Source organism: Pholis gunnellus, assembly GCF_910591455.1.
Source record: "Pholis gunnellus genome assembly, chromosome: 13".
NCBI lineage: Eukaryota > Metazoa > Chordata > Actinopteri > Perciformes > Pholidae > Pholis > Pholis gunnellus.
This window is the reverse complement of record NC_136540.1, coordinates 170001-192493: the sequence shown is the minus strand read 5'-3', so window position 1 is coordinate 192493 and position 22493 is coordinate 170001. Positions and strand designations below refer to the sequence as shown.

At 45.2% G+C, this 22493-nt stretch overlaps 1 protein-coding gene across 1 annotated transcript in view; it reads right to left on the bottom strand.

Annotated features, from left to right (window-relative positions):
- Nucleotides 1-2023: 2023 nt before the first annotated feature.
- The window catches only part of LOC306704991 (A disintegrin and metalloproteinase with thrombospondin motifs 2-like), a 22413-nt gene continuing 1943 nt past the window's right edge, over nt 2024-22493 (bottom strand). Inside the window, exons 2-25 of the mRNA XM_079171627.1 lie at nt 19065-19552; nt 16407-16608; nt 15386-15492; nt 14207-14290; nt 13279-13362; nt 12300-12453; nt 11786-11891; nt 10699-10842; nt 10478-10610; nt 10094-10207; nt 9741-9886; nt 9571-9660; nt 9340-9422; nt 8407-8540; nt 5971-6094; nt 5798-5878; nt 5550-5713; nt 5316-5475; nt 5111-5243; nt 4694-4898; nt 4135-4264; nt 3950-4024; nt 3499-3850; nt 2024-3409 (exon numbers count right to left, since the gene is read on the bottom strand). Of these exons, the coding sequence (XP_079027753.1) occupies nt 2749-3409; nt 3499-3850; nt 3950-4024; nt 4135-4264; nt 4694-4898; nt 5111-5243; nt 5316-5475; nt 5550-5713; nt 5798-5878; nt 5971-6094; nt 8407-8540; nt 9340-9422; nt 9571-9660; nt 9741-9886; nt 10094-10207; nt 10478-10610; nt 10699-10842; nt 11786-11891; nt 12300-12453; nt 13279-13362; nt 14207-14290; nt 15386-15492; nt 16407-16608; nt 19065-19552 (4154 nt within the window). The 3' untranslated portion in view covers nt 2024-2748. The remainder of the gene's footprint in view (nt 3410-3498; nt 3851-3949; nt 4025-4134; nt 4265-4693; nt 4899-5110; nt 5244-5315; nt 5476-5549; nt 5714-5797; nt 5879-5970; nt 6095-8406; nt 8541-9339; nt 9423-9570; nt 9661-9740; nt 9887-10093; nt 10208-10477; nt 10611-10698; nt 10843-11785; nt 11892-12299; nt 12454-13278; nt 13363-14206; nt 14291-15385; nt 15493-16406; nt 16609-19064; nt 19553-22493) is intronic.

Genomic DNA, 22493 nt, shown 5'->3' with positions numbered 1-22493 from the left:
GGAGGTCACGATCCGAGGAGGCCAACAGGACCACATCATCTGCAAACAGCAGAGAGGTGATCCCGAGACCCCCGAACCTGACGTTCTCCACCCCCCGGCTGAGCCTAGAAATCCTGTCCATGAAAGTCACGAACAGGACCGGTGACAAAGGGCAGCGCTGGAGGAGGCAACACCCACCGGGAACGTGTCTGGTTAGGGTTAGAGCTGGTCCACTGCTCCTCTTGAATCCGAGGTTCGACAAACGGTCGGAGCCTTCTTTCCAGCACCCTGGCATAAGCTTTCCCCGGGAGGCTGAGTAGTGTGATACCCCGATAGTTCGAGCACACTCTCCGGTCCCCCTTTTTGAAGATGGGAACCACCACCCCGGTCTGCCAGTCCATGGGCACTGATCCCGACCCCCATGCGACACTGAAGAGGCGTGTCAGCCAAGACAGCCCAACAGTGTCCAGCGCCTTCAGCATCTCAGGGCGGATCTCATCCACCCCCGGCGCCTTGACCACCAAGGAGCTTTTTGACTACCTTAGCGACCTCTGCCAGGGATATGGGTGAGCCCCCCAGGTCTTCAGGCTCTGCCTCCTCTGCAGAGGACATGTTGGTCGGGTTTAGGAGTTCCTCAAAGTGTTCTTTCCACCGCCCGACGATGTCCCCCGTCCGGGTCAACAGTTCCCCCCCCCCGGCTGAGAACAGCCTGGGGTAGGCCCTGCTTTCCCTTCCTGAGCCGTCGGATAGTTTGCCAGAACCTCCTTGAGGCCAACCAAAAGTCCTTCTCCATTGCCTCCCCGAACTCCTCCCATGCCCGAGTTTTAGCGTCCGGGACCACCGCAGCTGCAGTCCTTCTGGCCTGCCGGTACCTCTCAGCTGCTTCAGGAGACCCCTGGGCCAAACAGGCCCTGAAGGCCTTCTTCTTCAGCTTGACGGCTTCCCTCACCTCCGGTGTCCACCACCGGGTTCTCAGGTTGCCGCCACGACAGGCACCGATGACCTTCCGGCCACAGCTCCTAGCGGCCGCGTCCACAATAGAGGCTTTGAACATGGTCCATTCGGATTCCATGTCCCCAACCTCCCTCGGGATGTGTGAGAAGTTCTTCTGGAGGTGGGAGCTAAAGACCTCCCGGACAGGGTCCTCCGCCAGACGTTCCCAGTTCACCCTCACTATACGTTTGGGCTTGCCGGGTCTTTCCAACCGGTTCCCCCGCCATCTGATCCAACTCACCACCAGATGGTGATCAGTTGACAGCTCTGCTCCTCTCTTCACCCGAGTAAAAGGACAAAGTCCAACCCCTCTCCAGGAGCTTGGTTCCAGAGCCAGTGCTGTGTGTGGAGGTGAGTCCAGCTACATCTAGCTGGTATCGCTCCACCTCCTGCAGCAGCTCCGGCTCTTTCCCCGCTAGCGAGGTGACGTTCCACGTCCCTAGAGCTCGTCTATGCTGCCGGCGATCGGCTCGCCCAGGCCTCCGGCCTGACCCACCGCCCGGTCTGCATTGCACCCGACCCCGATGCTTGTCCCTGCGGGTGGTGGGTCCACAGGGCGGCTGCTCCATGTTGTTTCTTCGGGCTGAGCCCGATCGGGCCCCGTAGGCGAAGGCCCGGCCACCAGACGCTCGCCGACGAGCTCCCCTCCTGGGTCTGGCTCCGGGAGGGTTCCCCGGTTCCCCTGGTCCGGGCGAGGTGACTGAAGACCGTGGGCTGCTTATCATCAGGGTTCTACTGAGCCGCTCGTAGTCTGGGCTCTCCCCTGAGACCCGACCAGAGGCTGCTGCCCCGGACAACATAGCTCCCACTGAGACAATAAATATATATAAAATATAAATATGTAATACAAGAAGTACTTTCAGCTGATAATAAATAATAAATAAAGTTTTCATAGGACACGTTTACTCATTACCAATTTTACTTCTTCCACTAAACACAGATTATAATATAATAACGTTATGATTACAGAATGTTCATCTCAAACTATTTTAATACAAATAGACTATTATTATAAAGAAAAACTAAAATAACACATTTTAGACGTCTCGGACATTCTTTTAAGACACTTTAGAAATCAAACAATTTAATCAATAAAATAACCTGAAGGTGAATTAATAACAATATTTAACAACAAATCATGTTTTACTTCTTGTCTTTTTGTTTTGTTCCTCCGTCGTGGTTTCAATAACAATAATAATAACTTGATGAGCTTTGATTCTTCCTCAGATGTTCAGATGTTTCATGTTTCCTTTGATCCTCAGAAAGAATCCATGAAGTCGTGACTCATCACATCTGAACTCTGATGTTTAACAGACGAGCAGCTGTTCATGAGAACGAGATGTTCAGACACTGAATACAAAACAGATAAATTCAGTTTTAAGGTTTTAATTAACGAACTATTTCCTTTGTTTTTGTTCAGATGAAAGAAACCAGATGAAACGTGCTAATTTATTATAATTAATACAGAGCCAGGCTAGCTGTTTCCAGTCTTAATGCTAAGCTGAGCTAGCTGTTGAACTGTCCCTTTAATTAACACGAGTCGTGATGACATCATCAGCTGGATGAGACTTTGCTTTATTCATAAACAGGATTTTTTGTTACATCGTGATCTTTATTCTACATTTGAGGAAACGATGAAGGTGAAGTCGGTCGTTTGTCTCGTCGGCTCTGCGTCGGTTTCTCGTCAGGAGTTCATTAGCTTCGCGGGAAGTGAGCAAGCTGCACGTGCGTCATCACGAGTCAACAACAAAAATAAATGAAATGTTTTATGTGTTTTTATAATCCCTGTTTCCTGTCAGTCCGACCTTCTCTGCTCCTCACGAGATCCTTCTTTCGCTTCTCGTTCAGGAGCTGTTGGATCCGTTTGTTCTGCGTTCGCTCGCCGACCGGAGGCATCCGCACAAACTGGTCCTGTCCTCTGGTGACGTCACCGTCCAACCCCACGACCCGGTACGGGACCTCGTCCACCGAGTTGTTCGGGAAGAAGGAGGACGAGGACGAGGTCTCTTCTGTCTGGAGGCTCCGCCCCCACGATGACGACGTGGCGGTGATTATGTCATCGGGGTCAGCTGACGTCGTCGTGGTGGGGAACTCAGCGGTTACTGGGGGCATTGTGGGAGTTTTCTTCTTGAATAAATGAGGGGAAGCAGTTTTTCTTGGTCGCCTTGTAGTAGTAGTAGTAGTACTAGTAGTAGTAGTAGTAGTAGTACTAGTAGTAGTAGTTGTAGTAGTTGGAATGATAAGAGTATGCTCGTAGGACGGGTACTCGTTATAATCGTCGTACTCCACGTACACAAAGTCGGTGCTGCTCCTGCTGGTCGGGGGCAGAGTCACAGCGACGGTGGGAGGCGGCCTGCTGCTGCCGATGATGATGTCACTGGTGGCGTCGCCGCTGTCGGACGTTGACGTCATCGTCTCCGTGGTTACACTCCAGGAACTACAAGACAACAAAAACCAGAAGATCAGTGACATCAGATCAGTTTAAGCTGAAGTTTTAAGCTTTTAGTGGAACGTTCCGGCTCCGACCTGTCGGCCGTCGGCGAGAAAGTGCTGCTGGAGTTGCTGAAGTTGTTGAAGTTGCTGAAATCGCTGGAGTTGCTGGAGTTGCTGGAGTTGCTGAAGTTGCTGAAGTTGCTGGAGTTGCTGGAGTTGCTGAAGTTGCTGAAATCGCTGGAGTTGCTGGAGTTGCTGAAGTTGCTGAAGTTGCTGGAGTTGTTGAAATCGCTGGAGTTGCTGGAGTTGCTGAAGTTGCTGGAGTTGCTGAGGTTTCCCTCGCTGCAGGACTTGCAGCACATCTGACGGTAACCGGCGATAGAGCAGTACCGACTCAACACCTCCATCCGGCAAAACGCAGAGCGGTCACCACGGCACCGCTGCCCTGGAGACAAGATGAGATGAGGTTCAGGTTTATTTATCTATTCATCTAACGTTCACAATCATCTGCAAAGGAGGACGAGGAGGACTATGTGTGATTTACTGGAGGAGATCTTTGGAGCTGGGAAGTCTGGATTGGACCTGGACAACCACTGGATGATGGCATTCTTCTGGTCGCCTGCAGGGGGAGACAACCACACAGTTAGCTTACACACAGACTACAACTCCCAGCATGCCTCCCTCTCCGTCAGTGCAGATTTATCTGGTATGTGATTGGTCGATGCCTACCGCTACAGGGGTTAGGATGGCAGGTGCGGGTCTTGATTGGTGGAAAATCACTGCAGTTACGGGCTAAACCCTCAGGACTCAAACAGGCAACCTGACGCTCCTGAGTCCCGTTTCCGCAGGATGCTGAACACTACAATCATTAACATATTGGTCAAACTCAGTTCAGTTTATAAATTGATCAGTTATTGATCTGGATTCAACGTTTATTATGTCCAAGTCAGGTGGTAGTCCTGAAGGAATTAGATTTAGTCCTGAAAGGAGGACGTGAGGTAGTTTAGATACAAGAAAGGCAGCGGTGGACAAGACAGATGGAAGTAAAAGTAGTCCAGAAAGAGAAAAGTAGAGGAAGTCCAGAAAGAAGGATGTAGAAGTAGTTCAGATTGAAAGCAGTTAAAGGTACTTAAGGAACATAAAGGTATTCCAGAACGAGTGATTAAGGGTTAGTCCAGAGAGATGGAAGACAGACATAGTCCAAAAGAAGAGAAGGAGGTAGTCCAACTGGAGAATATCTTGTGGTAAAGTGACTTTGTGACTTTGTGAATGATTCCAGTCTTCGTACCGGGGTCCAGGGCCCAGCTCTCCAGGAAGCTGGACAGGGTAAACGATTGCAGGTTTGTTTCACTTCCGGCCGGTCCTCACCACAGAGTTTGCTGGGTACTGAGCGCTGCCCCCTGCTGGACATCTGCTGGCAGGACGCCCAGCGACGCCGCCACCCTGTCTGACCACAGGTGGCACTGCAGCCCTCCCACTCCCCAGTCACCCAGCTGACGGGACAAGAACAGACAATGAACCATGCGTTCTTATGTTTCTTCTTCTTTATTTCCTAGTCAGTGGAGTCTAGTCAGTACTCTACAGTGTCTTGATATAATGCACTCTTTTCCCTTATTGAAGTATTTTAAATATATTGCCTAAACCGAGCTGGATCCGTGTTGGTCCTGTGGTTCCAGACCAGAATCAGGTGAGCTGTGGTTGTTACCTGGGGGAGCTGCAGGTGTCGCTGTTGCAGGTGCGGCTGATGGCTCTCGGTTTGTTGATGTTGGAGCAGAACGTCCTCTGAACCATTTTCCCGTCAGCTTTCCTCCGGCAGCCGAACCTTGTGTACTGTTTCCCTGACAACCAGACAAAATGCCGTTAGCCACCATTGCGCGTGACCACGGCGAGTAACGGACTTGTTGCGTTACCTCCTCCGCAGGGCTTGGAGCAGTGCGACCACTTCTTCAGCGCCCACTCGTAGAAGATGGCGTCCTCCTGCACCAGGTTGGACTCCAGGTTGGACCGGAGGCGGTCCTGGATGACATACTTGTAGGACACCGTCACCTTAGAGTCTCCAGGAGACCGCACCTGATGGACAGAGACACAGACTTAGACCCACATACCATGGGAGCATGTTGGACCTCCTGTGGTGACGGACGGACCGTGAGCAGGACTCCATATTTCAGTGGCCCCGTGGTCTGGATGGACTCCTGCTCCTCGGTGTTGCTGTACTCCCACGCCACACCCTTCTCGATTACCACTCGGGATTCTGGGAGCTCGTCTTCGTTGTTGAGGAAGAGGTGGCCCGTCTCCTGGTTTGTCAGCGCTGGAACAGGAAAACAGTGAAATCAAGGTTTTCCACATGAAGGACAGAAGTTCTTCAGGCTCCTCCTCCTTCCTCCACTCTTACCCAGGATGTGAGGAGTTCCTTTAAACTCGTGGATCAGCAGATGTCGAGCTCCTTTGGGGATCTCCAGGATCTTCAGGTAACCTTATCAAAGGGAACCATGATCTTTTATTGGTCCTTAATGAAGACTCCAACAGAAACATCTACTTTACACCGAAGGAGAGTTTCATTCAGACCTTGTTTCTTGGTGCTGCGGGTGAAGTTCCCTTTGATGATCTTACAGCTGGAGTTATCTCCTCCACAGACTCCACATCGGTCCTCCTGCTGGTCTGAAGCGATCTGTCCGTCACATCCTACATGCTGCACGAGGAGAGAGGAAACAAGGACAGAGAGGAGGACTCAGGAGAGAGGAAACAAGGACAGAGAGGAGGACTCAGGAGAGAGGAAACAAGGACAGAGAGGAGGACTCAGGAGAGAGGAAACAAGGACAGAGAGGAGGACTTAGGAGAGAGGAAACAAGGACAGAGAGGACTCAGGAGGGAGGAAACAAGGACAGAGAGGAGGACTTAGGAGAGAGGAAACAAGGACAGAGAGGACTCAGGAGGGAGGAAACAAGGACAGAGAGGACTTAGGAGAGAGGAAACAAGGACAGAGAGGAGGACTTAGGAGAGAGGAAACAAGGACAGAGAGGAGGACTCAGGAGGGAGGAAACAAGGACAGAGAGGAGGACTCAGGAGAGAGGAAACAAGGACAGAGAGGAGGACTTAGGAGAGAGGAAACAAGGACAGAGAGGAGGACTCAGGAGAGAGGATACAAGGACAGAGAGGAGGACTTAGGAGAGAGGAAACAAGGACAGAGAGGAGGACTCAGGAGAGAGGATACAAGGACAGAGAGGAGGACTCAGGAGAGAGGAAACAAGGACAGAGAGGACTCAGGAGGGAGGAAACAAGGACAGAGAGGAGGACTTAGGAGAGAGGAAACAAGGACAGAGAGGAGGACTTAGGAGAGAGGAAACAAGGACAGAGAGGAGGACTCAGGAGAGAGGATACAAGGACAGAGAGGAGGACTTAGGAGAGAGGAAACAAGGACAGAGAGGAGGACTCAGGAGAGAGGATACAAGGACAGAGAGGAGGACTTAGGAGAGAGGAAACAAGGACAGAGAGGAGGACTCAGGAGAGAGGAAACAAGGACAGAGAGGAGGACTTAGGAGAGAGGAAACAAGGACAGAGAGGAGGACTCAGGAGAGAGGATACAAGGACAGAGAGGAGGACTTAGGAGAGAGGAAACAAGGACAGAGAGGAGGACTCAGGAGAGAGGAAACAAGGACAGAGAGGAGGACTCAGGAGAGAGGAAACAAGGACAGAGAGGACTCAAATCTATGTGTATAATGTGTGTATAAAGTGTGTATAAAGTGTGTATAAAGTGTATATAATGTGTGTATAATGTGTGTATAAAGTGTATATAATGTGTGTATAAAGTGTGTATAAAGTGTATATAATGTGTGTATAATGTGTGTATAAAGTGTGTATAAAGTGTATATAATGTGTGTATAATGTGTGTATAAAGTGTGTATAAAGTGTATAAAGTGTATATAAAGTGTGTATAAAGTGTATATAATGTGTGTATAAAGTGTGTATAAAGTGTATAAAGTGTATATAATGTGTGTATAATGTGTGTATAAAGTGTGTATAAAGTGTATATAATGTGTGTATAAAGTGTGTATAAAGTGTATATAATGTGTGTATAATGTGTGTATAAAGTGTGTATAAAGTGTATATAATGTGTGTATAATGTGTGTATAAAGTGTATATAATGTGTGTATAATGTGTGTATAAAGTGTATATAATGTGTGTATAATGTGTGTATAAAGTGTATATAATGTGTGTATAATGTGTGTATAAAGTGTGTATAAAGTGTATATAATGTGTGTATAATGTGTGTATAAAGTGTATATAATGTGTGTATAATGTGTGTATAAAGTGTGTATAAAGTGTATATAATGTGTGTATAATGTGTGTATAATGTGTGTATAATGTGTGTATAAAGTGTGTATAAAGTGTATATAATGTGTGTATAATGTGTGTATAATGTGTGTATAAAGTGTATAAAGTGTATATAATGTGTGTATAAAGTGTGTATAAAGTGTATATAATGTGTGTATAATGTGTGTATAAAGTGTGTATATAATGTGTGTATAAAGTGTGTATAAAGTGTATATAATGTGTGTATAATGTGTGTATAAAGTGTATAAAGTGTATATAATGTGTGTATAAAGTGTGTATAAAGTGTATAAAGTGTATATAATGTGTGTATAATGTGTGTATAAAGTGTGTATAAAGTGTATATAATGTGTGTATAATGTGTGTATAAAGTGTGTATAAAGTGTATATAATGTGTGTATAAAGTGTATATAATGTGTGTATAATGTGTGTATAAAGTGTGTATAAAGTGTATATAATGTGTGTATAATTTGTGTATAATGTGTGTATAAAGTGTATAAAGTGTATATAATGTGTGTATAAAGTGTGTATAAAGTGTATAAAGTGTATATAATGTGTGTATAATGTGTGTATAAAGTGTATAAAGTGTATATAATGTGTGTATAAAGTGTGTATAAAGTGTATAAAGTGTATATAATGTGTGTATAATGTGTGTATAAAGTGTATAAAGACCTCACACTCTCCTCGGACGCAGACGCTGTGTCCATCGCTGTAGGAACACGGCGTCCCATCATGCACCATTCTGTTGATGGAAACCACCGCGGACGTCTCCTTCGACTGACAGTGCAGATGACAGCGCTCATCAGCTGCAGACACACAATTATATATACATGTGTATATATATATATAGATACAGTATATATATATACACACACACACATATATAATATGAAGACAATGTTTATATTTCACTGCAGTCAGAGCTACTGAAGGTGGAACATTAAGAGTTTAAAGAGTTAAGAGAGGAGAAGTTTCCTTCCAATAACAGATTCCTGACTGATGACTTTAACATGTGAACACACACACACACACACACACACACACACACACACACTGCGGCCGTCTGGCTTTGCACAATCTGCTTTTTCATTTACGGTCATCGAGCTTTAGAAAAGGCTTCCAACTGAGATTCAAACTATTATCTATACATACGTATATATACGTATATATGTATGTATATATACGTATATATGTATGTATATATACGTATATATGTATATATACATACATATATACGTATCTATGTATGTATATGTAGATATATATATATATATATATATCTACATAGATATTGAGTCTCCAGCGATATCAACATTGATTTTCATTGTACTGATGAATTTACTGTGTTTATATGTTGATGAGTGTTTGTAGATTTATCTGTATGATTGTTGGTGTGATAGAGACGATGTCATGGTGTGTGTGTGTGTGTGTGTGTGTGTTGTCACAGTGACACACACAAACAAAGCAAAGAGGAATCTTGTATCTATTTAAACTGCTTTAATTGGAGGAGTAAAGTGTGTATAAAGTGTGTATAAAGCGTGTGTAAAGTGTGTATAAAGCGTGTATAAAGTGTGTGTAAAGTGTGTATTATGAGTGTGTATTTACGGTCAGGGTGTTGGTACGGCAGCCAGTGATGTTTCATTCCTTCATGTTCCATAAATACATTCCAGACTTTACACTGATCCTCTCTGAAAGACAAACACAACAAATCAACTACACACAATCACACACAAACAGACACACACACACACCGACACACACAGACACACACACACACACACACACACACACACACACACAGACACACACACACAGACACACACTCAATCTACTGACCTGAAGTCGGTCAGAGGTGGACACTCTTCTTGGCTGCACTTCTGGAACTCGTAACTGTTTCCGAAGCAGGTGCGCCCCCCGTTGGTTGGACTGAGAACAACAACAGGTTAAGCGTCTGTGATTGGTGGCTTTGGTCTGTGACATCATCAGATGATTGACAGCTGACTCACGCTGGAGTGTCGCAGCGTCGGGCCCGAAACCTGACCCCGCCCCCGCAGGTCCTGGAGCAGCCGCCAAACGGACTCCATGTTCCCCAGCCGCCATCTTGTCTCAGCAGGTCAGGGGTCAACTTCATGCAGAATCCCTTAAAACAGTGCTGCAAAGAGACGAAGGTTAGCGTAGCTTAGCATAAAGACAGGAGGCAGGGGGACATTGCTGAATTAAAATATATAGTTTCAGCCTGTTAGCATGCTAACATGCTAACATGCTCATGGTCAGCAGGTATCATGTTCACCATATTAGTTTTAGCCTGTTAGCCTGTTAGCATGCTAAGCTGCTATGTCTGACCTGGAGGTGTCCTCACCTTCCCCGGTCCACACTTGGTCCCGTCCAGCGGAGGACCTTTCTTGGTCTTACAGTAGAACGGGTTGTTGTAGTCGCTGCACCACAGCTGTTTACAGGGTTCAAGGTTGGAGTACTGGGGACAAAGACGACATCATAGTAACTCTGTGATGTCATCAAACGTGTCTCACATCCTGAACAGATGTGTCTTCAACAACACGTGATGAGAACAGTGGACTCTTTAAAAACAGGACGGTTCTTTGTCTCCAGATGTTTTCTATGGAGACAAACTCAGTTCTACCGAAGACGGAGGATACGGGGACGGAGAGACAGAGAGACAGACAGACAGACAGACAGGTCAGAGAGACAGACAGACAGACACACACACACACACACACAGACATACTGCAGTACAGAGGCTGTATCCTGGTCCAAAGTCAAAGCGACACTGTTGGTCCAGTGAGTACTGAAACCCTGGTAACTGAGGCTGAGCCGGCCAATCGTGGTTGAACGGGTCGTCACGGAGACAGTCGTAGGTACTGGAGAGACAGACAGAGTCAGACGGTGTTCTGGTTCAGGTGGATGATGTACAATGAGTGTACATGTAGTATTACTTGTAGTACTCACTGCAGGTACTTGTGCAGCTCCCTCCAGCTGCAGCGGGACCAGTGGTACTGATGGAAGGTGGCCTGAACCCTTGGGGACATGATGCTGCCCAACGGCACGTCGTCATCACAGTCATTGGCCTCTCCGTCATGCTCCATCCCTAACCTGAGAGAGACAGACAGGTAGAGAGAGAGAGACAGAGAGTCAGAGAGACAGTTAGTGAGACTAAAACGAGTAGGTAATTAAAATTTGAGTCTGTTATCGTCTCTATTGGTTACCTGGAAGTCTCTATCGTCTCTACTTACACACCTGGAAGTCTCTATCGTCTCTATTGGACACCTGGAAGTCACTATCGTCTCTAATGGACACCTGGAAGTCACTATCGTCTCTATTGGACACCTGGAAGTCACTATCATCTCTACTTACACACCTGGAAGTCTCTATCGTCTCTATTGGACACCTGGAAGTCTCTATCATCTCTACTTACACACCTGGAAGTCACTATCGTCTCTATTGGACACCTGGAAGTCTCTATCGTCTCTATTGGACACCTGGAAGTCTCTATCGTCTCTACTTGGACACCTGGAAGTCTCTATCGTCTCTACTTGGACACCTGGAAGTCTCTATCGTCTCTATTGGACACCTGGAAGTCTCTATCGTCTCTATTGGATATCTGGAAGTCTCTATCGTCTCTATTGGACACCTGGAAGTCTCTATCGTCTCTACTTGGACACCTGGAAGTCTCTATCGTCTCTATTGGACACCTGGAAGTCTCTATCGTCTCTATTGGACACCTGGAAGTCTCTATCGTCTCTACTTGGACACCTGGAAGTCTCTATCGTCTCTATTGGACACCTGGAAGTCTCTATCGTCTCTATTGGACACCTGGAAGTCTCTATCGTTTCTATTGGACACCTGGAAGTCTCTATCATCTCTACTTAGACACCTGGAAGTCTCTATCATCTCTATTTAGACACCTGGAAGTCTCTATCGTCTCTATTGGACACCTGGAAGTCTCTATCATCTCTACTTAGACACCTGGAAGTCTCTATTGTTGCTGACAGACATATTAATGTGCAGTTAGTGTAAATGTGTGTTTGTGTCTCACACATGTCCCGTTTCATGAGCAGCTACGAAGGCCGAAGAAAACCCATCTTCAAAGACGAGGACGCAACTCCGATGCAGGTGACACATTCCTGTAACCGGAGCATAACCTACAGAGAGAGGTCAGATGTCAGGCAAATGGTGTTAGTAGTAGTACTTGTGTTATTAGTGGTACTATTAGCAGTAGTACCCTGCATACCAAGGCAGTCAAACAGTGTTAGTACTAATACTTAAAGCAGTAGTGGTAGTATTATTACTACTTCCCTGCTTTGCCGGATGGGACAAACTCCTCATCAGGTAGATGTTGTTAGTTGGAGAACTTGTAGTATTAGTGGAGGTATTAGCAGAAGTACCCTGCATGGCGAAGGTAGAAAGTGTTAGCGGTTGCAGTATTTGTAGCTTTACTAGTAGTATCATCAGTACTTCCCTGCATGCCGGAGGAGGCCTAGCTCCTCCTCAGGTAAAAGATGTTTTCGATGGAGTACTTGTAGTATTAGTGGAGGTATTAGCAGAAGTACCCTGCATGCCAGAAGGGCCAAACTCCTGCCTGGTCAGGTAGATGGTGTGGTCGTGCTGCTCGGCGTGATTCTGCTCCCGGTGCTGGAGATACGACCATCCACAGACGTTCTCCAGGCTCTTCTGAGGGTTCCCCACAGAGATCAGCTCCTGGGACTGATGGACGGACACTGGTGTTTGTTTTTGATTCACTCTCACTATCATCTCTACGTGGACACCTGGAAGTCACTATCGGCCCTACGTGGACACCTGGAAGTCACTATCGGCCCTACGTGGACACCTGGAAGTCACTATCATCCCTACGTGGACACCAGGAAGTCACTATCGTCCCTACGTGGACACCAGGAAGTCACTATCATCCCTACATGGACACCTGGAAGTCACTATCGGCCCTACGTGGACACCAGGAAGTCACTATCGGCCCTACGTGGACACCTGGAAGTCACTATCGTCCCTACGTGGACACCAGGAAGTCACTATCATCCCTACATGGACACCTGGAAGTCACTATCGGCCCTACGTGGACACCAGGAAGTCACTATCGGCCCTACGTGGACACCAGGAAGTCACTATCGGCCCTACGTGGACACCTGGAAGTCACTATCGTCCCTACGTGGACACCTGGAAGTCACTATCGGCCCTACGTGGACACCAGGAAGTCACTATCGGCCCTACGTGGACACCTGGAAGTCACTATCGTCCCTACGTGGACACCTGGAAGTCACTATCATCCCTACGTGGACACCAGGAAGTCACTATCATCCCTACATGGACACCTGGAAGTCACTATCGGCCCTACGTGGACACCAGGAAGTCACTATCGGCCCTACGTGGACACCAGGAAGTCACTATCGGCCCTACGTGGACACCTGGAAGTCACTATCGTCCCTACGTGGACACCTGGAAGTCACTATCGTCTCTACATGGACACCTGGAAGTCACTATCGTACCAGAAACCTTCATCAGCTTTAAGTTTCATACCTTTGATGGAGACAACATGATGATTCTGACCAGAACAACGTTGATGTTGGCGCCCAGAGAATGATCCTGATAGATCTCATTAACCTGAAAACACACAGAAAGAGCTGCTGTAAATATATTGATCCATCTCCAGCCATCTTTTCTAAATTTGGGGAAATGCAAGAACATTAACCCCAAAATCTACCTTTCCAATTGGATTCACCTCCTGTAACGTTCTAGAGCCACCACCTTAGTTTGGCGGGGGGGCAGCACCAGGTCATAGTAAGGCAAAGATAACAGTAAATCAGGGCCCCCCCGTCCTGGGTCCAAACCTGGCAGGGTTTTTTAGGGTGCATTGTTGAACGTCCTGCTGTCCTTTCTAATGAGGCAAAGCTCTCCACAGACTCAAGCAAATCCAAACATGTTGTGAGGCTGAACTGGGAACATCTGGCTGAACGTTTGGCTGAGGCTTCAAGTCGATGAAGTATAAGACTGAAAAAGAAAACCTTCCAGTCTCAGAAGACCAGGACACACCTGAGTCAGAGGTGAAGAGAGCAGATGGACTGCAGCTTCTGAGAGGGGTGATGTGGATAATATTACAGCCAGACTCTCTCTGGTTCTGGTCTCGTAGGTTGTTGAGATGCGATATCAAAGAGCCAGGACTGGATTACATTCACCCTGAGATGCAGTAGGTTCTGGTTCATGGGTGCTCAGGGATGGAGGCTCCCCCTGTTTTGGTTTGTATGGAGGTAAAGCTGGAAAACCTTATCTCTGGTGGACCAGTTCTTTACTTGAGGGGTCATGGGAGTTTGGCCATCCGGTCTACGTGAGCTTTGTGGATTTGGACATGATTAGCTCATCTCTGAGTTTACCTTCCACCAACAGGTACAACAAGACTCACCTGCATTCACCACTGGAATAGAATGTGTGTGTGTGTGTTTTCACTCACTATGTTCATGAGCGTCAGAAGATATTTCTGAATGTGGTCTCGGCCGTGGAAAAGAAGAACAGAATAATCCACAGCCAACAAAACCTGGAAGAGGAAAAGAGTTTCAACAAGTTCAGTAAAATCTACATTCTAATCCAACCTCTATGTTAAACATCATTAACCTCTAAGTTAAACATCATTAACCTCTATGTTAAACATCATTAACCTCTATGTTAAACATCATTAACCTCTAAGTTAAACATCATTAACCTCTATGTTAAACATCATTAACCTCTATGTTAAACATCATTAACCTCTAAGTTAAACATCATTAACCTCTAAGTTAAACATCATTAACCTCTATGTTAAACAGTTCATTAACCTCTATGTTAAACATCATTAACCTCTAAGTTAAACATCATTAACCTCTATGTTAAACATCATTAACCTCTATGTTAAACATCATTAACCTCTATGTTAAACATCATTAACCTCTATGTTAAACATCATTAACCTCTATGTTAAACATCATTAACCTCTATGTTAAACATCATTAACCTCTATGTTAAACATCATTAACCTCTATGTTAAACAGTTCATTAACCTCTATGTTAAACAGTTCATTAACCTCTATGTTAAACTTCATTAACCTCTATGTTAAACATCATTAACCTCTATGTTAAACATCATTAACCTCTATGTTAAACATCATTAACCTCTAAGTTAAACATCATTAACCTCTATGTTAAACATCATTAACCTCTATGTTAAACATCATTAACCTCTATGTTAAACAGTTCATTAACCTCTATGTTAAACAGTTCATTAACCTCTATGTTAAACTTCATTAACCTCTATGTTAAACATCATTAACCTCTATGTTAAACATCATTAACCTCTATGTTAAACAGTTCATTAACCTCTATGTTAAACAGTTCATTAACCTCTATGTTAAACATCATTAACCTCTATGTTAAACATCATTAACCTCTATGTTAAACATCATTAACCTCTATGTTAAACATCATTAACCTCTATGTTAAACAGTTCATTAACCTCTATGTTAAACAGTTCATTAACCTCTATGTTAAACAGTTCATTAACCTCTATGTTAAACAGTTCATTAACCTCTATGTTAAACAGTTCATTAACCTCTATGTTAAACAGTTCATTAACCTCTATGTTAAACAGTTCATTAACCTCTATGTTAAACAGTTCAGCCTCTTCAATGTAGCGTCTTCGTCGAGCTGATCTGGATCCGGACCACATCACATTCTGGTTCCAGTCCAGAGAACCTAAAAGAGGACCTGCAGAAGAACAAAAGAGTGTCTCAGTGTCGGTATAAAACTGAGGGGTTCTGTTTTCACTGAGCTGATGTTCATCCAGTAAGTCTCTTTGCTTTCCATCGTCCAGGACGATCGTCCAGGAGTCCGGCGCCGTGTCGAGGACGTAAACGTTGACATTTTGTCACGTGACTCGTGAGTCAAGTTAGTGACAGAAAGAAGGAAGATGAACAGAACAACAGAGAATAAGTAGGTTCATGAATACTGATGTTCTGTAAAACTGTTGATGTGTTTCATCCACTAATGCCTCCTCATATTCAATCCTGCTCATATGAATGTTGTGTTTATGAAAACATGTGACATCAGACCCTCTGAGGTCACTCTGTACGAGTTGAGCTGCGGTGAAAGAATACTCGCTCCTCATTGGCTGAAGCTGTTTTGAGGACAAACAGATGTCAGCGACCGAGAGGACGAAACGATTTAGGAGCTGAACTAAAACCTCCAAAACCTCCAAAACCCAGACACGCTGAAGCTCGGACTGCCACGTTGCAGTGTGTGTGTGTGTGTGTGTGTGTGTGTGTGTGTCTCTGCCAAGTTTCCTGGAACTATTTCTCTCTTTTCAGTTTGATTCTTTCCTTCTGCAGAAACACAGCAGACATTTTTCAGCAGCTTCACCGTCTTTTGGTTCCATTGAAGCTACGCTGAATAATTAACTAATAATGTTACTATCAGTTTATTATATTCTCATTACGTCCCGACAGCAATCAATCAAATCAATCAAATGACAAAACATCAAATAATCTGAAGAGTTTTAGGACAACAAGAAGTTTGTTTTAGTTAGATTTTATATTTTAGTTTCTTAATTCAAAGCAAACCTCCATGTTTGTTTACGAGGTCCACGCGGTCACGTGATCACCAGTCAGCTGACTGTGACTCACCTCGGACGAAGTCACCAGCTGTTTGATGGACGGCTTCAGTTTGATTGACAGCCGGTTGTTGCTTGATGATCGCTGAGGAGCGATAGACGATGTGTCGTCTTCCTCCTTCCTCCTCCTCCTCCTCCTCCTCCTCCTCCCTCCTCCTCCATTGATCCAGCGGCTCGATGAAGAACTCATCCTGAATCGTCCGGATCACGCCGGCCTGCAGACACAGAGAGAGAGAGAGAGAGAGAGAGAGAGAGAGAGAGAGAGAGAGAGAGAGAGAGAGAGAGAGAGAGAGAGAGAGAGCTGTCAATCAAACATCCAGATCTCAGCAGCTTAATGAGCTTCATTTATAAAATCAAACTTCAACACTGAGTCACAGTTCAGTTTGAGTTTGAGCAATATTACAGCGTGAATAAAACAATAAAATAGAAAAGATAATTCAGAATTAGTAAATAAATAGAATCATTATTCATTGGCTGTGTTTGTGTGGAGGTGTTCCTGTTATTGTGTCCATATATAATCGTTGTTGCTTTAAGTCACATCAGCGGCTGCAGCAGGAAAATATTCCTCTTTTCTTTCTTTAAACACTTCTCGTCTTTCCTCCACATCTGCTTTCAATCAGCTCACGCTGGAAGAAGTGAAGATAAAGTTTTACACCAATACTCAGCTTTAACAGAGTTAAAGTGTTTCAGGTCGACTCGTTTTACAGCGTTTGTTTTGTGAAATTCTTTCTACTCTCACATGAATCAACGGTTTCTCTTCTGATGTCTGACTTCACATTCAAATATGTTTTTATTCGTGTTCATTTGAAAACATTCATGTTGATTGAATTGTCAAAAAACATCTTGTGATTATTATTGTTGATCTTCTTTTTTCATCAGTTAAATGTACAATTCTGCTGTTAATGATCTTCCTCTTCCTCTTCACAGAGGAAGCTGTATAACAATGAAACAATGAAACAATCAAAGAATGAAACAGTGAAACAGTGAAACAGTGAAACAATGAAACAATCAAAGAATGAAACAGTGAAACATTGAAACAATGAAGCAGTGAAACAATGAAGCAATCAACCAGTGAAACAGTGAAACAATGAAACAATCAAAGAATGAAACAGTGAAACAGTGAAACAGTGAAACAATCAAAGAATGAAACAGTGAAGCAGTGAAACAATGAAGCAGTGAAACAATGAAGCAATCAACCAGTGAAACAATGAAACAGTGAAACAGTGAAACAGTGAAACAGTGAAACAGTGAAACAATGAAGCAGTGAAACAATGAAACAATGAAACAATGAAACAATGAAACAGTGAAACAGTGAAACAGTGAAACAGTGAAACAATCAAACAGTGAAACAGTGAAACAGTGAAACAGTGAAACAGTGAAACAATGAAGCAGTGAAACAATGAAACAATGAAACAATGAAACAGTGAAACAGTGAAACAGTGAAACAGTGAAACTGTGAAACAATCAAACAGTGAAACAGTGAAACAGTGAAACAGTGAAACAATCAAACAGTGAAACAGTGAAACAGTGAAACAGTGAAACAATCAAACAGTGAAACAGTGAAACAATGAAACAGTGAAACAGTGAAACAATGAAACAGTGAAACAATCAAACAGTGAAACAATGAAACAGTGAAACAATCAAACAGTGAAACAGTGAAACAATGAAACAGTGAAACAGTGAAACAATGAAACAGTGAAACAGTGAAACAGTGAAACAGTGAAACAATGAAACAGTGAAACAGTGAAACAATGAAGCAGTGAAACAATGAAACAGTGAAACAATGAAACAGTGAAACAGTGAACAATGAAACAGTGAAACAGTGAACAATGAAACAGTGAACAATGAAGCAATCAGCCAGTGAAACAATCAAACAATGAAACAGTGAAACAATCAAACAGTGAAACAATCAAACAGTGAAACAATCAAACAGTGAAACAATCAAACAGTGAAACAGTGAACAATGAAACAGTTAAAAGGTGAACCAGTGAAACAGTGAAACAATGAAACAGTAAAACAGTGAAACAATGAAGCAGTGAAACAATGAAACAGTGAAACAGTGAAACAATGAAGCAGTGAAACAATCAAACAGTGAAACAGTGAAACAGTGAAACAATCAAACAGTGAAACAGTGAAACAGTGAAACAAAGAAACAGTGAAACAATGAAACAGTGAAACAGTGAAACAAAGAAACAGTGAAACAATGAAACAGTTAAAAGGTGAACCAGTGAAACAGTGAAACAGTGAAACAATGAAACAGTGAAACAATGAAACAGTGAAACAGTTAAAAGGTGAACCAGTGAAACAGTGAAACAGTGAAACAGTGAAACAGTGAAACAATGAAACAGTGAAACAATGAAACAGTGAAACAGTTAAAAGGTGAACCAGTGAAACAGTGAAACAGTGAAACAGTGAAACAATGAAACAGTGAAACAATGAAACAGTGAAACAGTTAAAAGGTGAACCAGTGAAACAGTGAAACAATGAAACAATGAAACAGTGAAACAATGAAACAGTGAAACAGTTAAAAGGTGAACCAGTGAAACAGTGAAACAGTGAAACAATGAAACAGTGAAACAATGAAACAGTGAACAATGAAACAGTTAAAAGGTGAACCAGTGAAACAGTGAAAAGTTGAAGCGGTGAAGCGGTTAAATGGTGAAACACCTACCAGCCCGTCACAGTTGCTGATGGCGATGGACGAGTCCTCCATGTTGGACACCTCTCCTGTGTAGAAGCAGCCGGCGTCTCCTATTGGCTGAGAGTGTTTGTGTCCTGACTCCTCCCACCACTCCGTGGTGGCGTCGGGGGCGACGAGGCGACCGTTGTGATGCAGATGAAGGTGCAGCTCCTGACCGAACACCGTCACGTTGTAGAACAGCTCCGCCTCCTCCTGCCTATGGCCCCGCCCCCTCCCGGTACGCCATGTCCGGTTGGATGGTGATGCATCTGTGGGCGGGGCATGTTGTAATGGAGGCCTGTTTGTTGGAGTCTGTCTGTCATCGTTTGTGTCAGTGGGCGTGTCCTGTGTGAAGGGGGCGTGTCTTTTCCTGCGGGGCAGGTGGTGGGCAGAGACGAGAGCTGACAGGAAACGTCCCTCTGAGTTCGTCCTGATTGGACGAACAACAGCGAACTCTGACAGCACCTGATGGAGAGAATCTGAGCGAGAGAGAGAGAGTTCACATGACTTTGGTGTCACCTGTATTGATGTCACAACTACACATGAACGGTTCCCGCCCCGGGGGAAGCGGGACGGGCTTGCGCCCCTAACACGGTGGTCACTCCTAACACGTCCTTCCTGCGTGAGTTAGTTTCCTCACGAAGGCCTCAGAACAGGACCGCAGCCTTTTACCTCAGCACGTAGCTGAGTCCTTATCGTCTTCCTGAGAGTCTTGTACGGCTCCGCCCTCGGCCTCTCAGTGGGATGTAACTGCTCTAAAGACAGAGTCTAGTCTGGGTCCAGTCACTCACAGATGGTACGGCTGTGCTTTTATTAAAGTGTTTCCAAAGCGATCACACAGAACAATTTAAACTCAATGAAACAGTCTCCGTGCTGTTAAAACTAACGCTGAACTCCTGCTTGTTTTTATTTGTTCTTCTTTTTGTCTTCTCTCCTCTCTGCGTGGGGAAGACAGCAGACGGGTTCTCCTCCCGTTCGGGGCCGAGACCCCTGAGGGTCACTTGCATCTCACTGTTTTTCTGCCTCTTTCCTGCTATTGTGACTCGTGCGTCTCCTCATCACATGCGTCACACACACACACACACACGCATCATGTACCGGACTGGTACATGATGACTTTGTTACATCAAGTGTCTGAGTTTATGTTTCTATCACTGCTGTCATGAAATAAAACCGTTTATGTTAAATTGGTTATAATAAGTGTAAACTAGTTATATATTGTGACAGTTATAAAAAGTGAACAAACTTTCATATTTTTCTATGATCTCTCAACAGCACACGTGGACCAAGGAGACGGTTTTAAAATCTTTGAAGATATATAATAATATTACAACGCGGTTGTGGAGCTCCGTTTCCCTGCGAGCGTGTTCGTTGATCTGTAGATCCACTCGGGTTTCTCCAAAAGGTTTCAAAAGCACCGTCGTGTCCTGCCGTGCTACAGCGTCCTCAGGTTAGCGTAGCATAGCTCCAAACACCAAGACGCTCAGTTAACATGAAACACATTCACAGACATCAAATGTGTGACGCTGTCAGCCAGGAACACGCTCATACACATACCTTTTCTGTCTGAGGTCATGGAGGTCAGAGGTCACACACACACACACACACACACACACACACACACAGAGGAGATGATGAAATATGATCTGAATCCTTCACATTCCTCAAAGGCCACAGACATATAAACACAAAGATTTATGGGAAAAACGTGGAGAGGAGAGAAAAAGAAGAGTTTCCATCTGCTGCTGGAACCGTTAGAACACAACACTGGAAACATTGAGGAGACTACAGACTAGAGACACTGAGGAGACTAGAGACACTGAGGAGACCAGAGACACTGAGGAGACCAGAGACACTGAGGAGACCAGAGACACTGAGGAGACTAGAGACACTGAGGAGACCAGAGACACTGAGGAGACTAGAGACACTGAGGAGACTAGAGACACTGAGGAGACCAGAGACACTGAGGAGACTAGAGACACTGAGGAGACTAGAGACACTGAGGAGACCAGAGACACTGAGGAGACTAGAGACACTGAGGAGACCAGAGACACTGAGGAGACTAGAGACACTGAGGAGACTAGAGACACTGAGGAGACCAGAGACACTGAGGAGACCAGAGACACTGAGGAGACTAGAGACACTGAGGAGACCAGAGACACTGAGGAGACTAGAGACACTGAGGAGACCAGAGACACTGAGGAGACTAGAGACACTGAGGAGACCAGAGACACTGAGGAGACTAGAGACACTGAGGAGACTAGAGACACTGAGGAGACCAGAGACACTGAGGAGACTAGAGACACTGAGGAGACCAGAGACACTGAGGAGACCAGAGACACTGAGGAGACTAGAGACACTGAGGAGACTAGAGACACTGAGGAGACCAGAGACACTGAGGAGACTAGAGACACTGAGGAGACTAGAAACACTGAGGAGACCAGAGACACTGAGGAGACCAGAGACACTGAGGAGACTAGAGACACTGAGGAGACTAGAGACACTGAGGAGACTAGAGACACTGAGGAGACCAGAGACACTGAGGAGACTAGAGACACTGAGGAGACTAGAAACACTGAGGAGACCAGAGACACTGAGGAGACTAGAGACACTGAGGAGACCAGAGACACTGAGGAGACCAGAGACACTGAGGAGACTAGAGACACTGAGGAGACTAGAGACACTGAGGAGACCAGAGACACTGAGGAGACCAGAGACACTGAGGAGACTAGAGACACTGAGGAGACTAGAGACACTGAGGAGACCAGAGACACTGAGGAGACTAGAGACACTGAGGAGACTAGAAACACTGAGGAGACCAGAGACACTGAGGAGACCAGAGACACTGAGGAGACTAGAGACACTGAGGAGACCAGAGACACTGAGGAGACTAGAGACACTGAGGAGACTAGAGACACTGAGGAGACTAGAGACACTGAGGAGACTAGAGACACTGAGGAGACCAGAGACACTGAGGAGACTAGAGACACTGAGGAGACCAGAGACACTGAGGAGACTAGAGACACTGAGGAGACTAGAGACACTGAGGAGACTAGAAACACTGAGGAGACTAGAGACACTGAGGAGACCAGAGACACTGAGGAGACCAGAGACACTGAGGAGACCAGAGACACTGAGGAGACTAGAGACACTGAGGAGACTAGAGACACTGAGGAGACCAGAGACACTGAGGAGACTAGAGACACTGAGGAGACTAGAAACACTGAGGAGACCAGAGACACTGAGGAGACCAGAGACACTGAGGAGACTAGAGACACTGAGGAGACTAGAGACACTGAGGAGACCAGAGACACTGAGGAGACTAGAGACACTGAGGAGACTAGAAACACTGAGGAGACCAGAGACACTGAGGAGACTAGAGACACTGAGGAGACCAGAGACACTGAGGAGACCAGAGAC